Below are 23,420 nucleotides of genomic sequence, written 5' to 3'. Positions count from 1 at the left end.
ATGCGGGGAAATAGCAGGGATCAAGTTGCCACCTTGACACTTTTGGTGAAGACGAGCAAGGGATGGTGTGACGGTTGGGGTTATAGCCGCCGGAAGGGGGAGGGGTCGATCAGCAAAAGGTCGGATCCAAAGGCGTTCTAGACCCGGCGGCGTCTTTTGGTTAAGGCGGCACAAGTTCCAAGGGTCCAAGCTGCGGACGACGCTCACCGGGACGCATCGTGCCATTCAGATACATGTACAGGGTACATAGTAAGGGGCGGGCAGCAACTCGGTTGGAAAGGTGGCGGGATGAAAGGGGAGTGTTCATCTCCTCAGCTGTCCTCCTCTCACTGGTTGGTTACCCTCCGGCCTCCGAGGTCGTCTCCCCGTCTACCGGTAGGTTTACCATTTTCATGCATGCTGGATCCAGGGTCCTAAGCAAGACCATGTTTTCTCAGGAGTGCTCACCCGATTCTTACCGTTTCGTGAGTGTGCATTTGCAAGAGAGACCAACTCATTATCGTCGGAGACATACGCAGGGTGCGGTGCAAATCCTCCCTTCCGAGTCTCTGTCCACTGCACCGTCAGGCTTGAGGAAACTCTTTCCTTCTCGGCAGCGATAACGGCAACACTGCTTCTCTTCTGCTCTCTTATCTTGGTCTATCAACGCTTTCGCAAGGGATATGAACCGAGAAAAAGATGCTACCATGGGATTGCCATTTGTTGGCTCGACGCAGCATGCACGTCGGAGACGCCAGCGCACCATCACAGATGCCAAGTGTCGCTGACCGCAGCCTGGAGGAGGCAACCTCCAATCCAAGCAGGACAGCATTCATCAACGATAAGCGCATTTTTTTGACACACGGTCCAGGAACCAAGGAGCGTTTCTGGTGTCGTAGGTTGTAGCGTCCTGTGCAGCCCTAGATAGACTATCGTTAGCCTGCCTGTCAAGGGATCATCGACGGCAAGACAGGTCACAACGGCCCTGCTGCAATTGCAATGGCCGTGTGACTACAGCCTTTCAAGGCGAAACAGGCTTCGCAAAGCTTCGGTGCGCAGATTGACCCGGCAGAGCCAGCAAAGTTGACGCCATGTTCTGGCACGGGCCATTACGGTATACGCAGAGTATAGACGGGACAACTCCAGATGAAAGGATTGCTATACGCAGTGTTTGCCACAAGAAGGGGACATGGGTGGAGAAGGGCAGCCGCGGAGGTCAAGAAATGGTTGATGCCCGACAACTAGCAGGGTGACACGTCCGCATCCCACCACGGTCTGTTGGCGTTATCTCTCCATCAGGATGATCGTGGAACGTTTCAAGGCAGATCGCGATGACATTGATAAGGCCAGCTGATGGAAGAGGCGCGATGCGGCGGGGTAGCGGCGAGATGACCGAGCTCGGAGCTGAGGTTGGCGTCCCGTCCGGCTTCACTCTTCTAACCCCAGGGGGTTGGGGCTGGCAGGACACGACCAAGTATCACGGCTCTTGAAGCGTGTGAGCCGTGCGCGCATCGCCGGCTATCTCTGGCTCGCAGAGGTGACAATATCATGACCGAATCAGACACGCGGGCGAAGTCTATATCACGATAAGCATCAAGACCGCGGTGGTCGTAATGGTGTTGGAGGTGCCAACACGGGCCACGCGCGTCCGGCAGCCCGGCCGGCATCGGCTTCAAGAAACCGATCATGTGACCGTCAACTTGGAGATACCGGGCCACATCCGGCTTGCTGCTATCATTAGCACGCCTAATTGAGTGTAGACTCCGCTTCACTCCCCCCCGGGCTTGTCACTTCTCCACATGCCGATGGGAACTAGACTGCATCGGGATGTTGGAGACGATCATCACGGTGGCTTATAAGTCTTTCTGCAGCGAATGGTCAATTACACTGATAGGTCTCAAGATGCCATCAACAGACGGCTCTCTACGTTCGTAGTTTCTTCAGCGATCTTTCATTCACTGCCCCCCCCCCCCCCCCCCCAAGAAACCAGTATATCTTATGAAAACGGGCCTCTCAGTCATGGATCGCTCACAGCGCGTCGTCATCATCGGCGCCGGCATCGTTGGGACCAATATCGCCGACGAGCTGGTCTCGCGGGGGTGGTCAGACATCACCGTGGTCGAACAGGGGCCGCTTAGCATGCCGGGGGGCTCGACGTCTCACGCCCCCGGCCTCGTGTTCCAGGTGACAGGCTCCAAGACCATGTCTTCCTTGGCGAAATACACGGTCCAGAAGATGCTGTCGATAGACTGCTTCAACCAGGTCGGCGGCCTCGAGGTGGCAGAAACGCCCGAGCGGCTCGAGGAGCTCAAGCGGAAACACGGATACGCCTCCTCTTGGGGCATTCCGGCGCATCTGCTCACCGCCGACGAGTGCATGGCGCTCTACCCCCTGTTGAGCACCGAGGTGGTGCTTGGCGGTCTGCACATCCCAACCGACGGCCTGGCATTGGCCGCAAATGCCGTCCAGCTGCTTATCGAACGCACCCGCAAGGCCGGCGTCCGGTACCTTGAGCACACCCCGGTAACCGGCATCGCGCAGAGCGGAGGCCGTGTCACCGGGGTGGAAACGAAGAACGGCACCGTGCCCGCCGATCTCGTCCTCTCATGCGCCGGTCTCTGGGGCGTCGAGGTCGGCGCCATGGTCGGCCTGCCCATCCCTCTCCTCCCCGTCCAACATCAATATGTGAAGACAACACCAGTACCGGCCCAGAAGGGCAAGAATCTGCCTGTGAACGGCGCACGATCCCCCATCCTCCGCCATCAGGACCGCGATCTCTACTATCGCGAGCACGGCGAGCAGTACGGCATCGGCTACTACGGCCATCGCCCCATGCCCGTGGTCGCTGCCTCGTTGGGCGAGACGCCCAAGCACGTAGACGAGCACAACATGCCGTCCCGTATGGATTTCACACCCGACGATTTCGCACCCGCGTGGGAGCTCTCAAAGAAGCTCATCCCCGCCCTGGCAGAGAGCGAGATCGAGTATGGCTTCAACGGCATCATGTCCTTCACCCCAGACAACGGTCCCCTTATCGGCGTGGCGCCCAACCTGGAGGGCTTCTTCGTTGCCGAGGCCGTCTGGGTGACACACTCTGCGGGTGTCGCGCGTGCGGTCGCCCAGCTCCTCACGACCGGGCACTCCGAAGTCGATCTCTCCGAGTGCGACATCTCGCGCTTCGAGCAGGTCCAGCTCGCTCCCGAATACGTCAAGGAGGTTTCCGCACAAAACTTCGTCGAGGTCTACGACATTCTGCACCCTTCACAGCCCCGCGAGTCGCCTCGCAACTTGCGTATCAGCCCCTTCCACTCCCGCCAGCAGGAACTAGGCGCCTACTTCCTCGAAGCCGGCGGCTGGGAGCGTCCGCAGTGGTTCGAGGCCAACGCGAATCTCCTCGGCCAGCTGCCCGAGAAGTGGAAGCCGAAAGAGCGCGACGCTTGGTCTGCCAGGTATTACTCGCCGATCGCCGCCGCAGAAGCCTGGAAGACGCGAACCGCCGTGGCCATGTACGACCTCACGCCGATCCGTCGTCTGGAAGTGTCTGGGCCTGGCGCAGTTGAGCTGCTGCAGCGGTTGACCACGAGCGACATCTCCACGAGCCCGGGAACAGTCACATTTACTCTCCTCTTGGACGGGCACGGAGGCATCCGCAGCGACATCTTCGTGGCCAGGCTTCGCAACGATCTGTTCCAACTAGCCGTCAACGGCCCTGCAGATTTTGCCTACTTGTCTCGGGAAGCTCGCCTCCAGGCGGAAGCCTCTCCGGCAAAGTTCGTTCAGGTGCGCGACACCACGGGAGCGTCTGGTGGCATCGGGCTCTGGGGTCCTCGTGCCGCCGACGTTGTCAGCGGCATCAGCTCGGACAACCTCAAGGATATGCCTCCTTCTCACGTCAAGTCGGCCATCATTGCCGGCATCCCGGTCACCGTCATCAGCCTCTCATTCGTTGGCGAGCCGGGATGGGAGATCTACACGAGTGCCGAGAATAGCCTGCGCCTCTGGGACACTCTCTGGCAGGCCGGAAAGCCGCACGGCATCATCGCCGCCGGCCGCGCTGCGTTCAGCGCTCTGCGGCTGGAAACGGGATTACGGACGTATGGCGCCGATATCACCTCGGAACACAACCCGTTCGAGGCCGGGCTCGAATCCGCCGTCGATCCCGAGAAGCAGGGCTACGTCGGCCACGACGCTATCAAGAGACTTTCGAAAGAGAATGTCTCCAGGCGACTGCGCTGTCTCACAATCGACGACGGCCGCTCGGTCGTCTTGGGCAAGGAGCCCGTGTTCCTGGACGGCAAAGCAGTCGGCTATGTCACGACTGCCGCCTTTGGATACACAATCGGCAAGCCCATCGCTTATACCTATCTGCCCAGCAGTATCAAAGAAGGTGCTAGCGTGGAGGTTGAGTACTTTGGCCGCCGGATCAAGGCTACCGTGACAGCAGAACCATTAAATAAAGCCTCGGGAGGCGTATCGGTGGCCGGCCCAACTCCTAAACGTGTAGCCATCAGGTCACGACTGTAATGACTGAAGGATCACAAACCATTTCACATCTCATAGTAACGAATAGCGTCTGTTTTATAGCCCTGGACTTTATAGTAATAACTGGTAGTTCAGTCGGCGAGAATAATGATTTTGATTGCATTGAAAATTACTTGGCACTATGTTTGCTCCCAAAAACCATTAATGCCTTGCTAAATTGGCAAACATATACTCGCCGTTGTTGACTCTTATTGTTTTCTTTCACTAATTTCAAACAGAAGTTGGGCTCTGTATGTATTTGTGCACTAAGCACTAGATAGAATCTGATCCGGACCTATCCATATGCAACCCACTTATATCTACCAATTCGACCTCTTTGTCTTCTGAACAATCCTCAGAATTCCCGATGGCGGTAGCCCCCCTGCCCACGAGAGCTCGAGGGGGATCTCTCACGCTCCCGCGCTCTCTCACGTTCTCGCTCTCGTTCACGCTCGCGCTCTCTTGCGCGCTCCCTCTCCCTCTCGCGCGCTCGCTCCCTCTCTCGTTGCCTCTCCCGTTCCCTCTCCCGCTCTCTCTCCTGTTGCCTTTCCCTTTCACGCCGGCGAGCTATTCTTTCTTCTTCCAGCATAGCCTGCGCAGTAAGTGGTTCCATTAGTAAACGTACAGACATGGAATGATTTGAGAGGTTTTGGTATCATAAGCTTGGATGAGTTCTTGCAATACAGCAGAAAAGGGGATGCTTGCCTCAGCCCATTCCCTGGCCTCTTCCTCCTCCTCGGCTCGGTTCTCTTCTCTTTCTCTTCTCTCTTGCATTCTTTCCATCCTTGTCCGGAGGATCTCGTCGTCGCGGTCTTTATCGTACTTCTCAAGCATCTTGACTATGAGCGAAAGTCAGTTGAGCTTCCCAGAGAGTCAAAAGTTGGTTAAGCAGTGGCTTGAAGATGTGGACTCACTAGGTGAGTATTTCTCAGTTTGACACAGAGTCTTTATTAGAGGTGCTGCGTTTGATTATTGCAGTGCTGCGCTGTTCTTTGACGTTTTGATTGGTGTATGTAAAGGGTACAAACATACTATAATTCTCAGATATCATTTATACGTCATTGTAGTAGTTGTAGTCACTGCATGTCTCTTTGCCTGGTAATAGTGAATGGTGGTGGAATCTTACTTGTAAGTTAAACGGTATAGTAATTCATTAGTAGTAAGCTATCCTATTCACTCCTAAAGTCCTATTCAATTACAACAGCAGATGGCGGAGTACAGCCAGGTCAAGTACAAGGTGGCAGAAGCTATTAGAGTATACTGAAAAGGTGAGGAACTACATAGCTGCCACCAAAGACTCTGACCATCAGCCATCTTCCCAAGTACAATTCGTGCGTCGGACACAGGCCAACCAGTCCAGGCATGAAAACGTGTTGGAGAGCTGGGTGAAGAGAGAGCTCTAGATCCTGTAAGAGCTTTTCCAACGAAGGAGGCCTTCAGAACTTACATCAGCCGCCCGAAAGTAACCTTATCACATTAGATTTTACTCATAGAAGAGACGCTAAGTCTTGAGCTCTCGGAAGATCAACATTGTGGAGTTTATATAATATCAATGGTAACATGAAGAAAATACTGTTTTCACCGACCGGAAAGTAGTTTGATGAACCTGTTTATTTTCAAGTGGCTGTTCGTTGGATTTTCCTCCAGTAGAGCTCCGACAAGCGACTCAAAACTTTTCCTTTCACCAAGACAAGCTCATTTCTTAGTTTGACATCTTACATTTCTTGAATAGAGGTCACTAGCCCTTATAAAGATTATCATTTTACTTCCTTGTATTCCCTAGAATTCTATGCAATGTTAATCTGAAGTAGCCTATGCCTATATCTACCAAATGACCCCGTCATTTCTTTCCTCAACCAGAACTAGCGGTTGCGCTGGCGTCCACGCTCAATAGACCTCTCACGCTCGCGCTGCCTCTCCCTCTCGCGCGCCTCATTCTCGGCACGGGTTTGCTCACGAGCTCTTTCTATATCCTGGCGGATTCTCTACATTTTGGGATAACTCGTTAGTCAATGTACAGACCTCAACGATATGACCGATACTTGTTGATTGAACCCCTAGTGTTCATGATCATATCGTATGTTCTACTGGAGATGGAAGGGGTACTTGCGTCAGCCCATTCCCTGGCTTCTTCTCGACTTCTGCGAGCCGCTTCCTCTCTTTCCTCTTTCGTTCGACGGAGCTCATCGTCGCGGTTCTTGTCGTATTTCTCAAGCATCTTGATTGTGGTCAAAGTCGGGCTGTCTCTTCCAAACAGTTGTGATACACTACATCGATCAATGTAACGATGTCTTGGAGGGATTAACTTACTGGATACGTGGTTCTCGGCTAGTTGCAGGGGTTGATGCAGAAGTGGTATGATGTGTTTTGTTACAAGAGCTGTGTTGCTGTCTGCGGTGCTTTGGTAGGTTTGTGTTCAAGTCTCTTGGGCCGCAAAGAAATCTTTTTAATACAATAAACCAAATGGCAATCACCGTATCACTTCTGTGATAGTCATGGTGAATGGGAGTAAGGTGAATTGGATGCTGAGAGCATTCCGTACTACCGCAACGATATGATTCATACGTTCAGTGAGTGGGCCGGTTTGATCCAACCAGTCAAAGACGCCAACCCTCACGACTCCTAGGAGCCTGATTCCTGGATCTGGCCTGAGAACTTGGAGGAGCCACAACGTCTATCTTATGAACTGCAGAGGTAGCGCTGGGTAGATGGATGGTAGCTACGCTCTTCGCACGATCCATTCCTGGAAATGTTACTGTTCCTATCATAGATACCTTCCTCAACAAGCTCGGGTGGGTCAATCTGACGTGCTGTGTCGCTGCTATGTTTGAATCTTGATAGCATTCCCAAGCCACGGAGAACGCGAATCAAATCAACAGGTCAAGTGACTCCATTTCAGTGGCTCCCTGGAAAAGATTCTTGGGTTATTCGACTTCCAGCTCGTATGCCCTTCATACAAAAATGGTCACAGAAATTTCCTTTTCCTGAGTATTGAATTTGAAACCATCAGTTGTTCGTGCACGGCTTAAATTTGAAAGAGAACTAATTAGAATCTCGTGGTGTTATTTACAAGAAGGTTCTTCTCCGGTGCTTTCTATCTTGGTCCCTCCCTCAATTCGTACTTCATAAGTTTTGTGTACGTAGATACCTCCTTCAACTTGTTCACTCGTCTGTTTGCTGTCCAATGGACTTGACTCGGTAATCATGGCGGAACGAGACACTGTATTGGGGCAATACCCATTGCCGTCCCGGTCTTTGGCCGAAGACCTGTGGTCAGCCTTTTTCCCTCTGATGTATCTCCTGAAGCCACTCGTGAAGAGAATTCTCAGCGGTGGCAGTGAGCCGACGATTATAGAGACGCCGAGCTCGGTTATGCTCCAGATGGAGAGTCCGACCTTGTCCAGCGTATGCCCCTTCATCGCTTGTGTCATGCGGATGACTGCTATGAGGATGGTGATCAGGGCAAGGCTGAAAGCCACAGCGAGGCCCAGTTTCTTCCTGATTTCGAGTTGCAGCGATGGGAGCATGGCGATGGGGAGACCCATTATCATCAAATCCGTGGCAATGTCGACAGCGGCTGCGTAGTAGGCGCTGTAGCGAACACGGTCGACCTCCCTCGGTGAAATGCATTTTCCTGCGACGATGGCTGAGTCAGAAGGGTTCAGCTGAGGAAGAAGACTATCTCCGGTCCACGGGGCCAAGAAAGACATTGAGACCTTACCTGGCACAAAGGAATCGGTAAAGCGATCGCATGTCAGAGCGCCGGTGACCCATCCACCGATATAAGCGAGGAGAGTGAAGAGGGCAACCGAATACCATGCTTTCTTCAGTACTGGAACCGGACTGACGAGGTGGAAGAAGACGGTTAAGATGCTTGCTTTCACCGCCCAGAGACCCGTCCAGTATATGTAGTTCATTGCGTAAGACCACCGCAACCATTGCTCAGTTTGCTGTGACACCTCTTGTAAAGAGGTCGGGATCAATCGTCCTGCCTGGAGATGGATGAGGTAGTACATCGGACCGGTCTGCTCCATCTGTATAACGACCAGAGACAAAAGAAACAACCAGCCGAGGATTATGCAGTAGTCGTCGAGTAAGAGGCGGCGGTTGCGGCGCCAGCGAATCAAGAGACGAAACAGCAGGAAGATGAACGAGGTCGATGCATTGCCCCAGCCTATGGCTATCAAAGTCCGGCCGTCGATGTTCTGCGCAGCGCCGAACAGAACTGCATCAGGTTCGGCCGCCGGCGACGACATTACTGGCGGTGAGCGGGGGTCGAGTCTGGCGAGGGCTCAACGAAGGGCTCTGGGGCTATCGAAACGAGGAGTAGTTGGAAGTGGCATCGGCCGACGAAGTAGACAAGCGTCAGAGGCACCGGAGGTTTGATATTGCACAACTACTACGCTGGTTTATATGGTATTTTGAAGGTTCAGCAATTGACCACGGGAAGCATCGCCGAACATGGATCATCGCCTTCTTCCCTGCTCTTCCAGCCTTCGTCTGGTCCGTACAGGAAAAGCAGGCAAGATACAGTGATTTTTGTTTCTGGTGGCGCCGGCAAACATCTCTGGGCTAACGATTTATTTGTCTCGAGTTTGCAAACAATGGTCCTTCCTTGAGATCAGCGCGGTGCCAAGATACGAGGATGCGCCTGGTGGGATGACAAGTACCAAGAATGATGACCATGGCGAGAACTGCGGACTCTTATCACACAATCCTATTGGCGAGAATTCGATATCCGAGCAAAAACAGGGGTATTGGCGCTGGCTGGGAAACCAGTTCTAAACCAAGTAGACATGAGTGATTGGCATTGCCAGAGAAGGCAGAGAAACCAGAATAGTAAGCCCGTCGACCAGTGCGTTATAAGCCAGGACTTACATGCGGCATGTCTCGAAGGTCCCTGGCCCAGCGGCTTCTGGGCGTTCGAGCATGGTTCAGATCCACGCTAGTATCGGGCGAGCAGACGATCAAAACTGGCATTATATCGACCATTTTTAGCCATGGCCAGTTTTGCATGCGTGGAGCTTCGTCCAAGACCTCTGCTGGGCGACGAAAACACGAGATATGGCGAGGTTGCTTGCGCTAAGAAACCCCTGGTCCGAGGTGACGCCTGGAGCAAACAATGCTATATTATCCTGGTCAGCAAACTGAAAGCCTGCAATTCCGGCCATATAGAGGGAAACATAGTCAGCTAAATTACATACGCTCTAGATGCGCTGCAGTCTCGGTGTCCTTGAGTGTGCATTTCAAAGAATAAAAAAATAAAATAAAAAAAGAAGAAGAAACATTCGGAGCCAAACTGGTCTTTGTGTTATTCTGTCAATCTCATCTGGTGATTTTGTAAGCCCCAGAGGGAAAAAAACATGGTCTTTGAAAAGACATTGTGTTTGTGAGTATTATGGGATTCTCAAAGTATCCAAGGACAAGACCATCGGGCGAAGAAATAGACGTCTCTGGGCTTCCATCAGACATCAAGCCTCAACACCCATTGTCAACAGTTAGGTGAAGAGGAAAGAAAAGCAAGAGAAGCTGATGCTTTTGCCCTCTATTCCGGAAATAGCCCGGTCACTTGATGGCACATTTGTGATGCTCATTGGTGGTGCTTCCCATACCAACAGGAACGGGCATCTCGTCTTTCTCACCCTTGCGACGCCAGTCACTCGGGCGGAGCTGCCCGGACACTATTCCCTGACCTCCGCCGCCCTATTTCAGTTTGGGCCAAGATAGTTCATTTGTATGGGTGCACCTTTTCGTCGCCGTCTCAGGTATCCGAGCTGTAATTAACCGCCGGGCCACCAAGTCCAGCGGCATTCATACAGATAACGCATCGGTTGCCATGTTACAGGCATCCGGGGGTGATGTAGTATTATGGCTCATCTTTCCCTGTCGTAGGATTTCCGGGTTCTCGGATCGGGATGGTGGATCGTGTTTGATTAATACCGTTTCCCACTCGTTGGTTCTCGATGGCGAGACAGCTTGAATTTCCTGCGTATCACGCGTCGAGTCCTCCAATTACCAGCATCGTCAAGCCATCGAACACCAGATTGTTTGCAGAGCCGAAGGACAGTCATTAATCCATAAACGACCAACATCTGTTTTGACTGCCATTGCTGCGCGGGCCCTGAAATACCGAGTCCAAAGATGCACAGGTTCACTAGCCAGCGGCCATGATGTCGCGCTGTCACTTTGAATCCTCCACGCCACGGCCCAGCTTGGACGGGACGCAAGCCGTCGCACGTTGGAAGGGATCAGGTGTCGCAATATAGGCAAGCGGGCGGTTTCCAACTTTGCCGGCATGGGCATGGCCGTTTTACCAGGGAGTGGCCCTCGACCCGTCCTCGTAATACATTCATTTGGCGAACTTGAGAGTCTGTCGTGGACTCAAGCCCCATGAGACCGTATAACCCGGTATGTCCACAAGTCTTGAAATTATTGTTCGCAAAAATATGAGATCACACTCGGGAAGATGACGAAGATTGCGGAAGCATCTTTTGCTCGCATTAGCATTGGACATGCTGTATTCGTGTCCTCACCCACTAGACGCTTCTGACTCCCTGCAGTAACTTCAACGGGAGCGACAAGCCCGACCTCATCTCGGTGGATTGCAGCGTGCGGAGCCCAGGCCCATTCTCACTCCGCATGTCACTAAGCTCGTCATTTCGAATTGCGCAGTGATCGAACGGCAGATCGCTTCCCCAGTCCGGGACAACAAGGGCCGGTCTACATCGCCAGCCCCAGTGAGTTCAAGTCCCCGCACTCGTTTCCGCTCATCGGACCTGAAAATCACGCCATCGGTGCCGAGATCCATCCTCTCGGTGCCATCTCTCGGTTTTCCCAATCACAAGTTCACAAAGACCAAGGAGTCGCCCCACCTCAAGGGCGTTGGCTTCATCAACAGGTCTAGTTTCCACTTCCGCTCCCAAAATGACGTGTCGCAAATCACAAATCTCAAACCGCGCATTTGCAGTTCTACCGAAAGTAAGTTAAAGACGTGCTTTTGACGTAAGCTGTTGCATCGTGGATCTCGCATCGGACCCGACGGATGCCGGCCCAGTGTAAACTGCGGTGTCCATAACCACGGCAACGACCCCCTCCAGGAGGTCCACATCTGTCTCTCCCCTAGGAGCGACGATGGAGTCGTGTGGCAACTCAAGAAGGGCAAAGGCCCTCAAGTTGACTGGGCCCGATGGCTTTGACAAAATCCCTCTGTTGCGGGTCAATGGCACCCGGCTTGCAAAAGAAGTTGTGCACTTTAGTAATGATAAGGTATATTCAGTACCTACACATATCTAATACAGAAGACAAATGACCAATTAGAAGGGTAGAAAGCCTATAGTCAATTCTGATTAACTTGTAGAATTTCAGTTAAGCTGATTCTTATATATTTACCGTTAAATAGGTGGACCGATGGCCTCTATGGTAGCAGGCTCTACAGTGTACTTTTTTTTTTCTCTTTTTTTTTTCTTTTGCCAAGCCGGGTGAACGGGTACGGACACACGTATGGTGCTACGGCTCCTCCAGTGATGCTGTTCAAAAACCCAGCATGATGGCCTATCATGAAGTCCACAAGAATGTGAATATCTCGACCTTCCGGCGATAAGCGTCTGCTTGTAAAGCTAACATTTGAGATGCATTAGTCTTTTCTCAGTTTAGCCAACCTGTTCCATCGGTTGTTCCAGATTATATCCACCGAGCCTTCCATCGATGTTTCATTTCTTTTTTTTCGGACAAAGCACTTTCGGTAGCACATGTTAAGGGGGTTATAAAAGTCTATTAGGGGTCATGAGTCCGGAGTGAGGCTGAATGCTTGAACAAGAAGCCATACTCTTGTGAACATTTAATCATACAGAGCCATCGTGCTACACAAGTGATAGGACATGGCTCGAGAAAACTTTTCAACTTTTGACAGGTTCCAGATAACGCAAGGGGTATTATTATCCGAAGGGGAAAAAAACTAGGAAATAGACGCTGGCGGCATTTAGCCAAGAAGAGCGCACGTGAACGGGCTGCTGATCTTTCCGCTCTTGAACTTGAGATCCTGTTGAAAGCGGTTAGCGGCGTGCTCGATGGCCGGCTACAGTGGAGGGGGGAGACTTACAATCTCAACAATACTGGCGTAGGTACCGCAGATGAGGACAACGATGCCGATGATAAAGACGAGACCGTTGAGGAGGGTCCTGGTCAGGTTCTGGGTGGCAAAAGGAGAGCCATCGCGGATGAGCATGAACCACATCAGGGCGGGGAAGTAGAAGGTGAAGCCGGAGATGAAGAGGGAGGAGCTGATGGACAGGAGCTCGGAGAAGAAGGGGATGGCCTCGGCGATGAGGAAGGCGATGATGGTGATGACGGTGATGAGGCCCAACCAGGTGATCCAGCCCATCTTGGTGTTGATGAAGCGGATGACGGAGTCCTTGTAGACGCGGCCGTGGATGTAGCGGCCGACGACGGTGGTGTTGATGGATCCGGAGATGAAGATGACGGGCAGCGCGACTCCGAAGGCGACCTTGGAGATGGTGTGGCCGGCGGACAGCAGGGCGGGGGACTTGACCTCCTGGCCAACGAAGGCGTAGATGGTGGCGCCGGTGAGGGTGTAGATGAAGATCTCAATGAGACCGAGGGCCCAGATGGACTTGACGTAGTCGCGGGGGGTGTGCATCTCGTCCATGAAGGAGAACTGGCAGATGGCGAAGGAGTAGGCGAAGACGATGTTGGTGATGGCGATGAAGGCCTCGGCGAAGGTGACGCCCTCCTTGGGCCAGGCGGACCAGGCGGCGGTGGTGATCTCGCCCCTGTTGACGCCGGTGGCGATGATGGTGATGCCGATGGCCAGGATGATGGAGACGAAGTCGATGTATCCGAGGATGGCGACCTCGGCAAAGGAGGGGGGGATGGCGAGGACCAGGAGGATGATGGCGGAGACGACGGCGAAGACGATGGAGCAGGCGCCGTTGTTGGTGATGTTGCCGAAGGCGATGGCGCCGGTGAGGGTGTGGGAGCTGACGAGGAAGGTCAACTGCAGGGCGAACATGGCGCCGATGATCTCGTAGCCCCAGCGGCCGAACATGAGCTGGCCGGCGTCGGCGTAGTGGGAGACGTGGGGGAACTTGATCTTGACCTGGCCGACGACGTCGCTGGTGTAGATGGCGATGAAGCCGAGGCCGAGGGAGAGGATGACGCCGGCGACCATGCCGAGGGTGGCGAAGGCGGCGGGCAGACTCAGGGAGCCGAGGGCGATGGCCTCGACGATGAGGACGACGGTGAGGCGCTTCCAGCCCAGGCGGTGGAAGTGGGCGCTGCCCTGGGCGGCCTTTTGCTTCTCGAGGTCTTGGTGGTTGAGGTCGGTGACCTCGCCGGCGACCTCGCCGGGGAAGACGGCATCGCGGGAGAACTGGGGGGTGACGTCGGCGCCGTCGGACTTGACGTCCTTGCTCTCGTAGGCGCCGGCCTGGTTCTGTCTGATCTGGTCGTGGTCCATTGTGATGATTATGTTGTAGCGGTTCCGACCTCTTTTTTTTTTTTTTTTTTTTCTTTTCTTCTTTTGTCCCGGTTTGTGTGGCGTGGGTCCTTGGGCGGAGAGTGATGTCAACTGAGAGTTGCCGACAGTTGTTTTATATGTTGAAAACAAGAGACTTGGTGGCGCAGCAACTTTAAGACCACACGTACACAAGGTGAACCGGGTCGAGTTGGTCGGACTTCAGATGAAGGAAGGGGAGCAGTGAAGAGAGTGTCAAGTGCCGCTTGGACTGATGGAGTGAAGAGGGAGAAAAGACATCGACTTGAAGGGAAAACAAAGGCAGCATATATGGTGGCGAAGGCGGAGCATCAGCACCGACCACGGAGTCAGGCCGAGAGAAGTTGAGAAGCAAGTCGATAACCTCTATCGACTCGCCCCCGGCAGAGACGATTCATCTGACCGGGGTCTTATCTTTTGGGCCCCGCGATCGTGGGCGGTAACACCGGCAGCCAGAGAGTTCGTCAGAGTAGGGGGCCAGTTTAGATGGAGCCAGAAACGGTTATCAGAAGATCTCACAAAGGTCATTTAGTCACATCCAACCCGTCCCCCTTGCCCTTCCCATGCGTCGTGGGATTGCGGGGGAATAAACCGTTGCACAGCTTCCCCGCGAAATCGGAACTTGCGTCCCTGAGATTCCGGATATGACACTGGCCGTCTACCGCTCCCGGTTTTCCCAGCTGAAGGGGGAAGGGGGAGGTTTTGCGATGTCAAGAAAACCAGGCTCGCCGAGGGCGAGAAGCGCGCCGCAGAGGGCGTGCTCGACGCCTCGATGGAGCCGGACAGGCAGCGCTGCGGGGACTTGAGGCAATTGGAAGAGTTTTCGCATCGTAATACTGTGGATATCGTGACCTATTCTTTACCTAACGGACCCAGACGCACAGCCGTAGGGTGGCCTCACCTCTGGCCCCTTGACTCGGTCCATGTCAACGATCAAGCCCGAAATACGACCGGTGGCGCTGGGAAGCGACTTGTGGGATGGGCCGGGATGACCGGTGGGATTCCTGTTGACCCTGCACGCACGCACGGCATCTGCGAGATATCACAGCGCAAGGGAGAGAAGAGAGAAAGCTTAGCTTATCTTTGTTTGTTTTTTGCCTCATCTCCCGATGACTGCAACCCAACCGCGAGAGAAACAGCGTCATTGCCACCCTCCCCCCCCCTTCCCACGAACATCAGACGTTGGGCCAAGAGTGTGAGGCTCAACGACGTCGGACGGGAGAACGAGACCAGAACAAGCCAAGGAGGATCGATTGCCGAACAAGGGGGGGGGCTTGAGCCCGTCCCAGAAGAAAACCCTCCCATAGGCCGGGACTCAAGGCCCGTCGACAGAGTCTGCAGCCATGAGCCGATGCGCTAAACCAGCCATGGCCACAACGCCGACTTACCCGCCGTGAGAACCGGGTAGGGCGAAACGTAATAGCGTCGTTCCCGGTCCCGTGCATTCCCGAGGCCCTCCAGGCGTCATCCTGGTGCGTCACCACTCACACCTTTGCTCGCCGTCACCCATCAGGAAGGCTTCTAGAAGATCGCCTGCATGGCCCGCGAAGGCTTGTCGACGCCTCCTACGTGATTCCCTGGTCGCCAGCGAATGAGAGGCTGCCTTCAGGCTCGAGCCCCTTGTCCATCCCCTCCCCTGGCATGTGTCCCACGCTCGGTGCGCGTTGGCAAGGCGAACGAACAGAACCAAATCTCACGCAACATCACGAGAATGATATCCTTGCTTGAGACGGAGTGAGGGCTGGCTTTCTGGTTGCCACCCACGGCGCGGTGGATGCTCGAACCAAACCCCAACTTCTGTGCAGACCCCTGTTTTCTTTTCCTTGCTTTCTCACCCGCCTCTGAGAAGACTATGACTGGCTAGAGCGTACGACTTCCCAGTTCTTTGACATGCAACCATGACCAATTCGAGAGATAACGGGTTCGGAGGTCGAATGGGGTGGGAGGGGAGGGAGAAAGGGGAACAGCGGCGTGGGCGCATTTGCACCGAGAGGTTGCCCGACATTAGATGCGATAAACATAGCACAACTAGCTAGCATGGCTCAACCGGTTTCAAAGAGAGTGTGGGTGATTAAACAAAACAAAAAAAAAATCCCGCTCATTTCCTCGCAAATGGCGGGATTAAAAAAACAAACACATGAGAGATAAGGCAGTCGAATCAGTCAAGAGGGTGTGTCGCATTTGAAAGCGATGAACCAGTCATTTCGTCTTGATTCCCGCCGATCTATCCATCGCCAATATGGCGGTCCCGAAGGCGAAGCTTTCAAGCCAGCGTCAACGACTCGGCCGACGGGCGCCGCAACACCAACACACCCGGGAAGCCACGTCGACGCGCTTTGCGACGGATTATTGCTCGCGCCGCCTTGGCCACTGTGGCAAGGGGTCGGCCAAGGGGCCGGTCAGGGGGCTGGCTTGTCTCTGCATTACCTACTTTAGGAACGGAGTACACACTAGAGACGGGGAGCCCGCAGCCAACCCTGGCGTCAGACCACAGGTCCGACCAGGGGGTGCGACGGTGAGGGTTGGGACGAAGCTGTTGGCAATTCCCATCGCGTCATTGAATCCGGGGTAACATTTTGCGGGGGTTAGGGCGTATGTCTGCTTCTGAAAATGGTTACCTATGCGGGAATTCTGCAAGTTATTGTCGACGACTCATGGTCTCGTTCTAGACTATCTGGGTGTTCGTGAGCTGACAGTTCGTTGGGGGGGGGGGAGGGGGAGTTTGTTTTGTTCACTGAGTCATGTCGTATCATGTTCTCTCCCTCTTATCGTCGGTTTCAGCCGAACGAACGCATCAATAACTGTAATTGCCGCAGGACAGGTAACCCCGCCAAGACGTCGACTCCGAGAAAGCGGACGATGTGTCAGCAGCGAATCTACCGGTTCGTTCACTGGTTGTGCCCGAACTCCCTGGAGACCCGGGGAGGAGTCGACGGAGCCGGGCTGGACCAATCCTGGCTTAGGTATTTGACTTGACAAGAGGAAGGTTTGAACAAAGGATGAGGAGGATAAACATGTGGGTTTTGTTTTGCTACATGACCCTGCGTTCCCACAACGCCCACGCGTCGTTGAGGGCCGGCAGGCAATGCTTGTCCTTCCACAGAAACCTCGCGAGGACCTGCTGCAGGTTCTTGCGACTGCACCTCTCCGGCGGCAAGACGTCCCGGGCCCTCTCCAGCACGTCGAGCAGCCTCGACAGGAACCACGCGCGGTCCTCGGCCGCCGTCCCGGAGCCGACAACGCCCACGAACAGGATCCACAGCAGAGCGGCGTCGTGCGACACCCAGACGAGGGCGATGGCGTCGGCGTCCTCCAGGGCTGCCCGCATCCTCGCGACTAGGATGCGGGCCATGTGCCCGGTCGTCGGGACCTCGCGCAGAACGGTGTACAGGAACACGTGGGCCGCCGAGACGAGAACGAGGAAGCGCTTCTGCACTGGCGTCGCTGTCCGGCGCTCGGCGTACAAGAAGTGCAGGATCGCGTTGTCGGCCGTGTTCATGACGATGCGGATGTCGTCGGCCGCAACGGCCCCCGCCTGCGAGCAGATGGCCTGCCTCACCGTCGTGAAGATCTGGCGTGGCTCCTTGCTCTCGTCCGTGTCGTGGCCCGCAAGCCTGTCGAGGTGACGCAGCGAGGGCGTCGCTGCGCCACTCACGACCGACGACGGGAGGGAGATCTGGTCGAGAGTGTGGAACATGGGCAGCACGGGAACTCGTCCCAGCCCGGACGCTACTTGGATTTCCGTCCTGGTGTAGAGATTTGGTGAGCGAGTGTGTCATGGTTTTTTTTTTTTTTTCCAAGCGTCGGCAATGAGTCTTCACCAGTTGATGCAGCGGCAGAGGATGTAATCGTGCTTGATCGTGTCCGGCCCGCCGCGAGCCATGATCAAGGCATGAAGCCCGGCCAGGTGGACTTCGGCTGCCGAGAAGTGACCTTGGAACGCCTACCCATGTTTTTTCGTCAGCATTGCAAGTGCTGCCGTATGCAGGGACGGCGAAGGGACAACTCACTTCCACGCTGCTAAGCATGGCTACACCAGCCAGCACGGAAAGGTCGTCGCTCGCCCGCTCAGCCGTCTCTCGGGATTCCAAACGGCTCCTGAGCACCCGCATAGCCTCGCCCTTTTGCGTATACCCCTCTCGCTGGAGCGTGAGGTCGGGCGACGGCATCGACGCCGCGAGGAACTCGGCGGCCAGCGCGAGCGTGGTGCGCAGGATGAGAGCGCTCTGCATGGCGTAGGGGAACCATGGCCTCTTGTTATCGGCCGTGGTCGAGTTGAGGTTGAACCTGGTGGTGACTGCACAGTGAGCAGTGAGCACTAATTAACTAACAAGAGAAAAAAGAACGGGGGCCGGGCTGGGCTCGGCCGAGTCTAGAACACAACACGGGGTTCATCTCACAGTATTTAACCAGAGCGTCGACCGATGGAGTACCGGGGATCGGCAACGTGTTGAAGGGGTCGGCACTGTCGCTGCCCAGTCTCTGAATCCACGGCGGAAGAGAGGCCTGTGCCAGCAAGTCATAGACATCCGGAGGCTGGCAAGAAGTGAGTGAGTAAGCGAGCGAGTGAGTCTGATGGGAAAAAGGGGGAAACAAGTAAGTAGTCTCGTCATACAGCAGCAGGTCCAGCGGCATCCTTGCGGCGTCGGTTCTTTGGGTTTTTGGGCTTGACCGCTGTGCCGCCCAGCCTGAAGCGGCCTCTCAGTTGCGCCTTGCCCCTTATGGTCCCTTGAGAGATGAGGGCAGTCGAGGCCCCCAGCTCAGACTCGCCCCGTTGGATAGCGGTCCGGATGGCATGGCTTCGGACGGTCCTGGTGGCTGGCTGGAAGGTCCCCTGAACAGCGTCGACGGTGATGAACTTGTAGTCGGGCTCGGGACCCATGTGAAGCGTTCAAGCAGCCAAGCAGCGGCTACTCGGGGGGCGGCTCTGAACGTCACTTGGTCACTGTCTGTTCCAACCGTGCCGGGAAACCCTCCCGTACCCCTGGACTAATGCTCAATGACGCTGCGCGTCAACGAGAGCCGCCTGGATTGGCCAGCACCGGCGAAGAGTGGTTTTGTTACGTCAATCAGGTACACGGGTAGAGCTCGTCTGTCGGTCCGCGACTTGTTGTGGCTGCTGGCAGTGAGTAAGCACCCATGGAAATGGTCTGACGCCGTCGCGAAGGATCGCCGCAGGTGAGGGGGACGAAATGAGGGGAAGGATCCGGGGGGTTAGCAGTCTCACTTAGTCTCTCACTCACTTGCTCACCTCTCATCTCCCCCTCTCACTTGCACTCTCATCCTTATCTCACTTTCACTCTTATCTCACGTTCACTCTTATCTCACGTTCAATCTTATCTCACATTCAATCTTATCTCATTCTCACTCTTACTCGCACTCTCACTGACGGGTGCTGTACCACAGCACTTCGAAATAAGCGAGTTTCCTATTTCGGCCTAAGTGATGAATTAATAACCAAGTCTAGCCAATGGGGTCCCTGCATTGCTATAGAGCGGGGTAGAGACTGTATCCACAAAGATGATTGGACGCATCACATGATCTTTCTTACTAATCTGGGAAGGCTTGCTTGGTGCGTACGGTACGTACCGGTGTCCCCTATCCACGCGGCGATTCGTCCGTCTTCGGTCTCCGCGCGGACAAAAAGATCAGTAAGCCGTAAGCACTTGTATGATCCTTAACGTCAGCGAGAGACATTGGTTATACTTGAGATAATGCCGTTTTGTCCGTTTTCCTCGCAAGAGGCCACGTTGTGTTCCTCGCGAAGCCTGTTGTCCTAGTGTCCAGTAGGGCGCTGTCCATATTTGTTGAATTCGTGAACCAGAGTCGTGCTCCATTGTTCAACCATAAGCATGGACGAGAGACCGAACAAGAAGCGTAAAGTCCGCAAGGGAACGAGGAGCTGCTGGCAGTGTAGGTTCGTCCGAGCATAATGCCGCTTCCCCGAACCTCGACCGTTCTCGGCATCCCCCCCCCTTTCCAGTCTCTGACATCTTTCTTGTTCAGGTAGAAAGAGAAAGATCCGCTGCGAGTTCGCGTCCGATGATGAGGAGACGTGCAACGGGTGCCAGGTCCGCGGCACCATCTGCATCAGTCAAGAATTCGCCGACGAGGAGCAGTCCGCCCCCCCCGAGCGCGGTCTTGCCCAGCGGCTGGGCCGGCTGGAGGAACTGATGTTGAAGCTGGCCGACAAGATAGGACCGGACGCGGTCGCCGTCAACAACAATGCAATCACGCCGGCACCGTCGGTCGAAGGCTCTCAAGGTGCGGCCCCGCCCCGTAGTCCGCCCCCCGATCTGGCGAGGCCTTCTACGAACGTCACCCTGATCTCCTTATCGGCACCCGGCCTAGGGCCGCCCCGTTCAGCTCGAGATGGGGCCCGGAGCCGCTCCAAGTACGACAAAGTGTGCCGGCAGATTCACTCTGCGTTTCCCTCTCTCCAGGCCGCCAAGACCATTATCGACTCGAGCAAGGGCCCCGCCTTCGTCCTGGCCATGTTCTATGCGTATCAGGACGTTCTCGAGGGCAGATCCCCGACGATGGCGTCTCTCACCGCCATGCCAGACGTCACCAAGCACCCCACTCTGTTGGCGAAATACTTGCTCCAGTTGATCATCTACCTCCAGCAAATGCCGCCTTCATTGGACATCTCTGAGCTCGAACTCAGCCTGGGTGGCTCCGTCCAGGATAAGATGAGCGAGTGGGTTACAGCAGCCAGCCTGGTCACTTCCAACGACGAGCTCCTAGGCTCCGCGGAAGGCCTGGAGTGCCTGATCCTCCACGGGTTCTACCTAATCAACTCGGGAAATCTCCGAAAGGCGTGGCTCGCGATGAGGAGGGCACTGAGCATGGCACAGCTGATGGGCATAGACACGGATGGCGCCCGTTCCATGAAGTCGTGCGACCCAGCAACGGACCCGAACACCATTCCCACCTCCCAGGTGCTGTGGCATCGCATCATCTTCTGCGATCGGTACATCTCCCTCCTCCTTGGCCTCTCGGCCGGGTCGCAGGATAACAGCTTCATGTCGGACGAGTCCCTGGCCAGGGACACGGCCATGGAAAGGCTGGAGAAGAAATACTCCGCCATTGCGCTCCAAATCATCGAGAGGAACCGCGCACCGGCCAATGAAGCCTACGCCATCACCCAGTCGGTCGACTGCGAGCTCGAAAACGCTGCCAAGGCCATGGGCAGGGCGTGGTGGGAGATACCGTCCCTCCCCGATAGCACCGAGACATTGGCAACCATGGGCACCATGTCGCACCTGATGCTCCAGATCCATCACCACACCCTGCTCATCATGCTCCATCTTCCTTATATGCTCCGTAATCAGACAAATTGCCGGTTCGACTACAGCAAGAACACGTGTCTGGAGTCGAGCCGGGCGGTGCTGAAACGCTGCATCATCTTCCGAACGGCGAACGACGCGGCCTTTTCGTGTCGCCATATCGACTACTCGTCGCTGACGGCTTGCATGACGCTGCTGCTCGGGCACCTCAACCGCCCTCCTGGCGTTCGCGAGGCAGACTGGTCGCGACAGCGGAACGAGGACCGGGCCTTGGCCGAGACCGCCGTGGCCACGATGGAGAAGCTGGCCCTCCTGAACGACGACAAGCTGTCGTGCGAAAGCGCCGACATCATTCGCCAGCTTCTCCCCATCGTGGACTGCTGCAGCGGCGCCGACTCGTCGGGCTTCGCCTGCCCGGCGAGGAACGTGCAGCTGACCATCCCGTACCTCGGCGTCATCAACATCAACATGACCGCGAACCAGGCTTGCGAGCCGCGCGCCGTCGACCTGACCCACTCGCAACTCCCCACGCCGAGCAACACCACCACCGTCTCGTCCGACGCCTACCAGGAGACGCCTCCGCCCGCCGCCCTTTCCATGGAGTCCTTCCTGGGCGGCGCCGACACCACCATCCCCCACGAGGACGTCTGCTCCGGTCTCAGCGCCGACTACCTGGGTGGGTGGCCGTGCCCGAGCATCACCGCCGAGGCCGGCGACTGGACGTTCCAGGGTGTCGACACGACGTTCTGGTCCCTCCTCAACTATGGCGTTGGCATGTCCTCCGACTTTGCGCGAGGAGACTAGACTTGGACTGGGTTTCAACATGTCTCCAATTATGGGTTCTCCCCCACGGCGCAGTATATTAGGTACTCTGCTAGTAGGGCTATCAGTGGTTAGAATGTGCCAGGTTAGGGTTAGAGTCAACGTGAGGCAAAGTTAGCGTGACGGATTATAGCATTTTCTGGCCGTCAAGAATGGATGGCTGTGACGATAGCGATGCTGCCAGATGCAGCTATACACAGGCAAGATACTATAAGTACACTGGCAGTTCACCCTTCACCCTCGAGAGGGGGATTGCGCACACGGCTATGCTTGCCGATCTAGAAAACCACAGCTTTGCTTGAAATGTTTTGAACACCCATTAATTAAAGCAACCAGCTCCGCGTAGGAGCTCTCTCCGCAGAACTGACCTATACGGCTATCAAGCTCCGACCAATGCGAGACAATGATGGTTCTTTGCACAGATCAAATGGGACGAAGTAATATACTCTTGACTACGTCGGCATGGGACTCGCGCTTGGATCGAGATAGGGGCACGCATACCCTTGCCGTCGCTTCCTAGCAACTGTCTTCAAAACTGGAGCAAAGGAGCAAAGGAGGAAGTTATTAAAGCTGTGTAGCAAGTTGAGAACATGGACCATGGGCGGCTATGGTTAATTACCGCCCCCATGGTTCCAATATTACGGTCCGAGTACGTGGAGGCACATGTGTAGCTAGGACCGACTGGGTAACCGTGCTGTCACAAAATAGGATGGCAGACGCTGAGCAGCAACAGGGTTTGAACTTGGTAGTCTCATCCAACTGATATTTCCATCCCTGCCAAGCTGCCGAGATACGTCTTGGCTCGTGGTGTCCCGCCCTTTGTGGAGGCTTAGAGTCTCCGGCTAAAAAAAGGGGCTGACGCAACTCCTCGCTCAACTCAACACAGCCCGGCTATTGTCCCGTTTCTCACGTCCATGTCTGTTGTCGATGACGAACGGCGCGTTTACCTCAAAGTCGGCAGGTCGTCCACTTGCACCAGGACACCATTGGCCAGCTCGCAGATCAATTCCCGAAAGCCAAAGACGCAATCATGGGGAGTTGCATCGAGACCCGAGACGGGATAGCACCATAGATCATGCGTATACGTCAGGCGGCGACATGACTCGTATCTGTTGCCGCAGCCCAATCAGCATGAACGTTGTAAACGACGTATGGAGCCGGAGGGTCACATTGAGGCTCAATAGGGGGTCACCGCGTCACCAACAGCCAATGAGCTCCGTCTCCAGCTGTAAAACAAGATTGAGCTTGATGCTTAAACATTGTGTTATCGTAGCGCCATCTTCGCTATTCTGCATACA

At 55.1% G+C, this 23,420-nt stretch overlaps 5 protein-coding genes across 5 annotated transcripts; 2 read left to right on the top strand and 3 right to left on the bottom strand.

Moving 5' to 3' along the window:
* The first annotated feature begins 1,965 nt into the window (after positions 1-1,965).
* On the top strand, positions 1,966-4,664 carry LY79DRAFT_571860 (FAD dependent oxidoreductase). The gene has a single exon (XM_060559292.1). It carries the CDS (start codon positions 1,978-1,980, stop codon positions 4,501-4,503), a length of 2,526 nt encoding a protein of 841 aa, XP_060407688.1. The 5' UTR covers positions 1,966-1,977; the 3' UTR covers positions 4,504-4,664.
* Positions 4,665-6,362: 1,698 nt separating this feature from the next.
* Positions 6,363-8,756, bottom strand: LY79DRAFT_528660 (uncharacterized protein; the record flags this gene model as incomplete). The annotated part of the gene is made up of 4 exons (XM_060556050.1): positions 6,363-6,485; positions 6,556-6,557; positions 6,589-6,746; positions 7,738-8,756. 4 exons carry the CDS (start codon positions 8,754-8,756, stop codon positions 6,363-6,365), a joined length of 1,302 nt encoding a protein of 433 aa, XP_060407687.1.
* A 3,722-nt stretch (positions 8,757-12,478) lies between these two features.
* LY79DRAFT_674645 (transmembrane amino acid transporter) lies at positions 12,479-13,975 on the bottom strand (the record flags this gene model as incomplete). Its single annotated transcript, XM_060564335.1, has 2 exons — positions 12,479-12,538; positions 12,599-13,975. The coding sequence occupies 2 exons, from the start codon at positions 13,973-13,975 to the stop codon at positions 12,479-12,481; spliced, it is 1,437 nt and encodes a 478-aa protein (XP_060407686.1).
* A 2,738-nt stretch (positions 13,976-16,713) lies between these two features.
* LY79DRAFT_571845 (uncharacterized protein) lies at positions 16,714-19,340 on the bottom strand. Its single transcript, XM_060559291.1, has 5 exons — positions 18,627-19,340; positions 18,412-18,547; positions 18,022-18,308; positions 17,833-17,954; positions 16,714-17,757 (listed from the first exon to the last, which is right to left on the bottom strand). The coding sequence occupies exons 1-5, from the start codon at positions 18,891-18,893 to the stop codon at positions 17,043-17,045; spliced, it is 1,527 nt and encodes a 508-aa protein (XP_060407685.1). The 5' UTR covers positions 18,894-19,340; the 3' UTR covers positions 16,714-17,042.
* Positions 19,341-19,863: 523 nt separating this feature from the next.
* On the top strand, positions 19,864-22,104 carry LY79DRAFT_528638 (uncharacterized protein; the record flags this gene model as incomplete). Its single annotated transcript, XM_060556048.1, has 2 exons — positions 19,864-19,928; positions 20,022-22,104. The coding sequence occupies 2 exons, from the start codon at positions 19,864-19,866 to the stop codon at positions 22,102-22,104; spliced, it is 2,148 nt and encodes a 715-aa protein (XP_060407684.1).
* Positions 22,105-23,420: the final 1,316 nt, after the last annotated feature.

This window comes from Colletotrichum navitas (genome assembly GCF_030913465.1).
Source record: "Colletotrichum navitas strain CBS 125086 chromosome Unknown LY79scaffold_134, whole genome shotgun sequence".
In the NCBI taxonomy this organism is placed as follows: domain Eukaryota; kingdom Fungi; phylum Ascomycota; class Sordariomycetes; order Glomerellales; family Glomerellaceae; genus Colletotrichum; species Colletotrichum navitas.
This window is presented reverse-complemented; position numbering and strand designations above follow the sequence as displayed.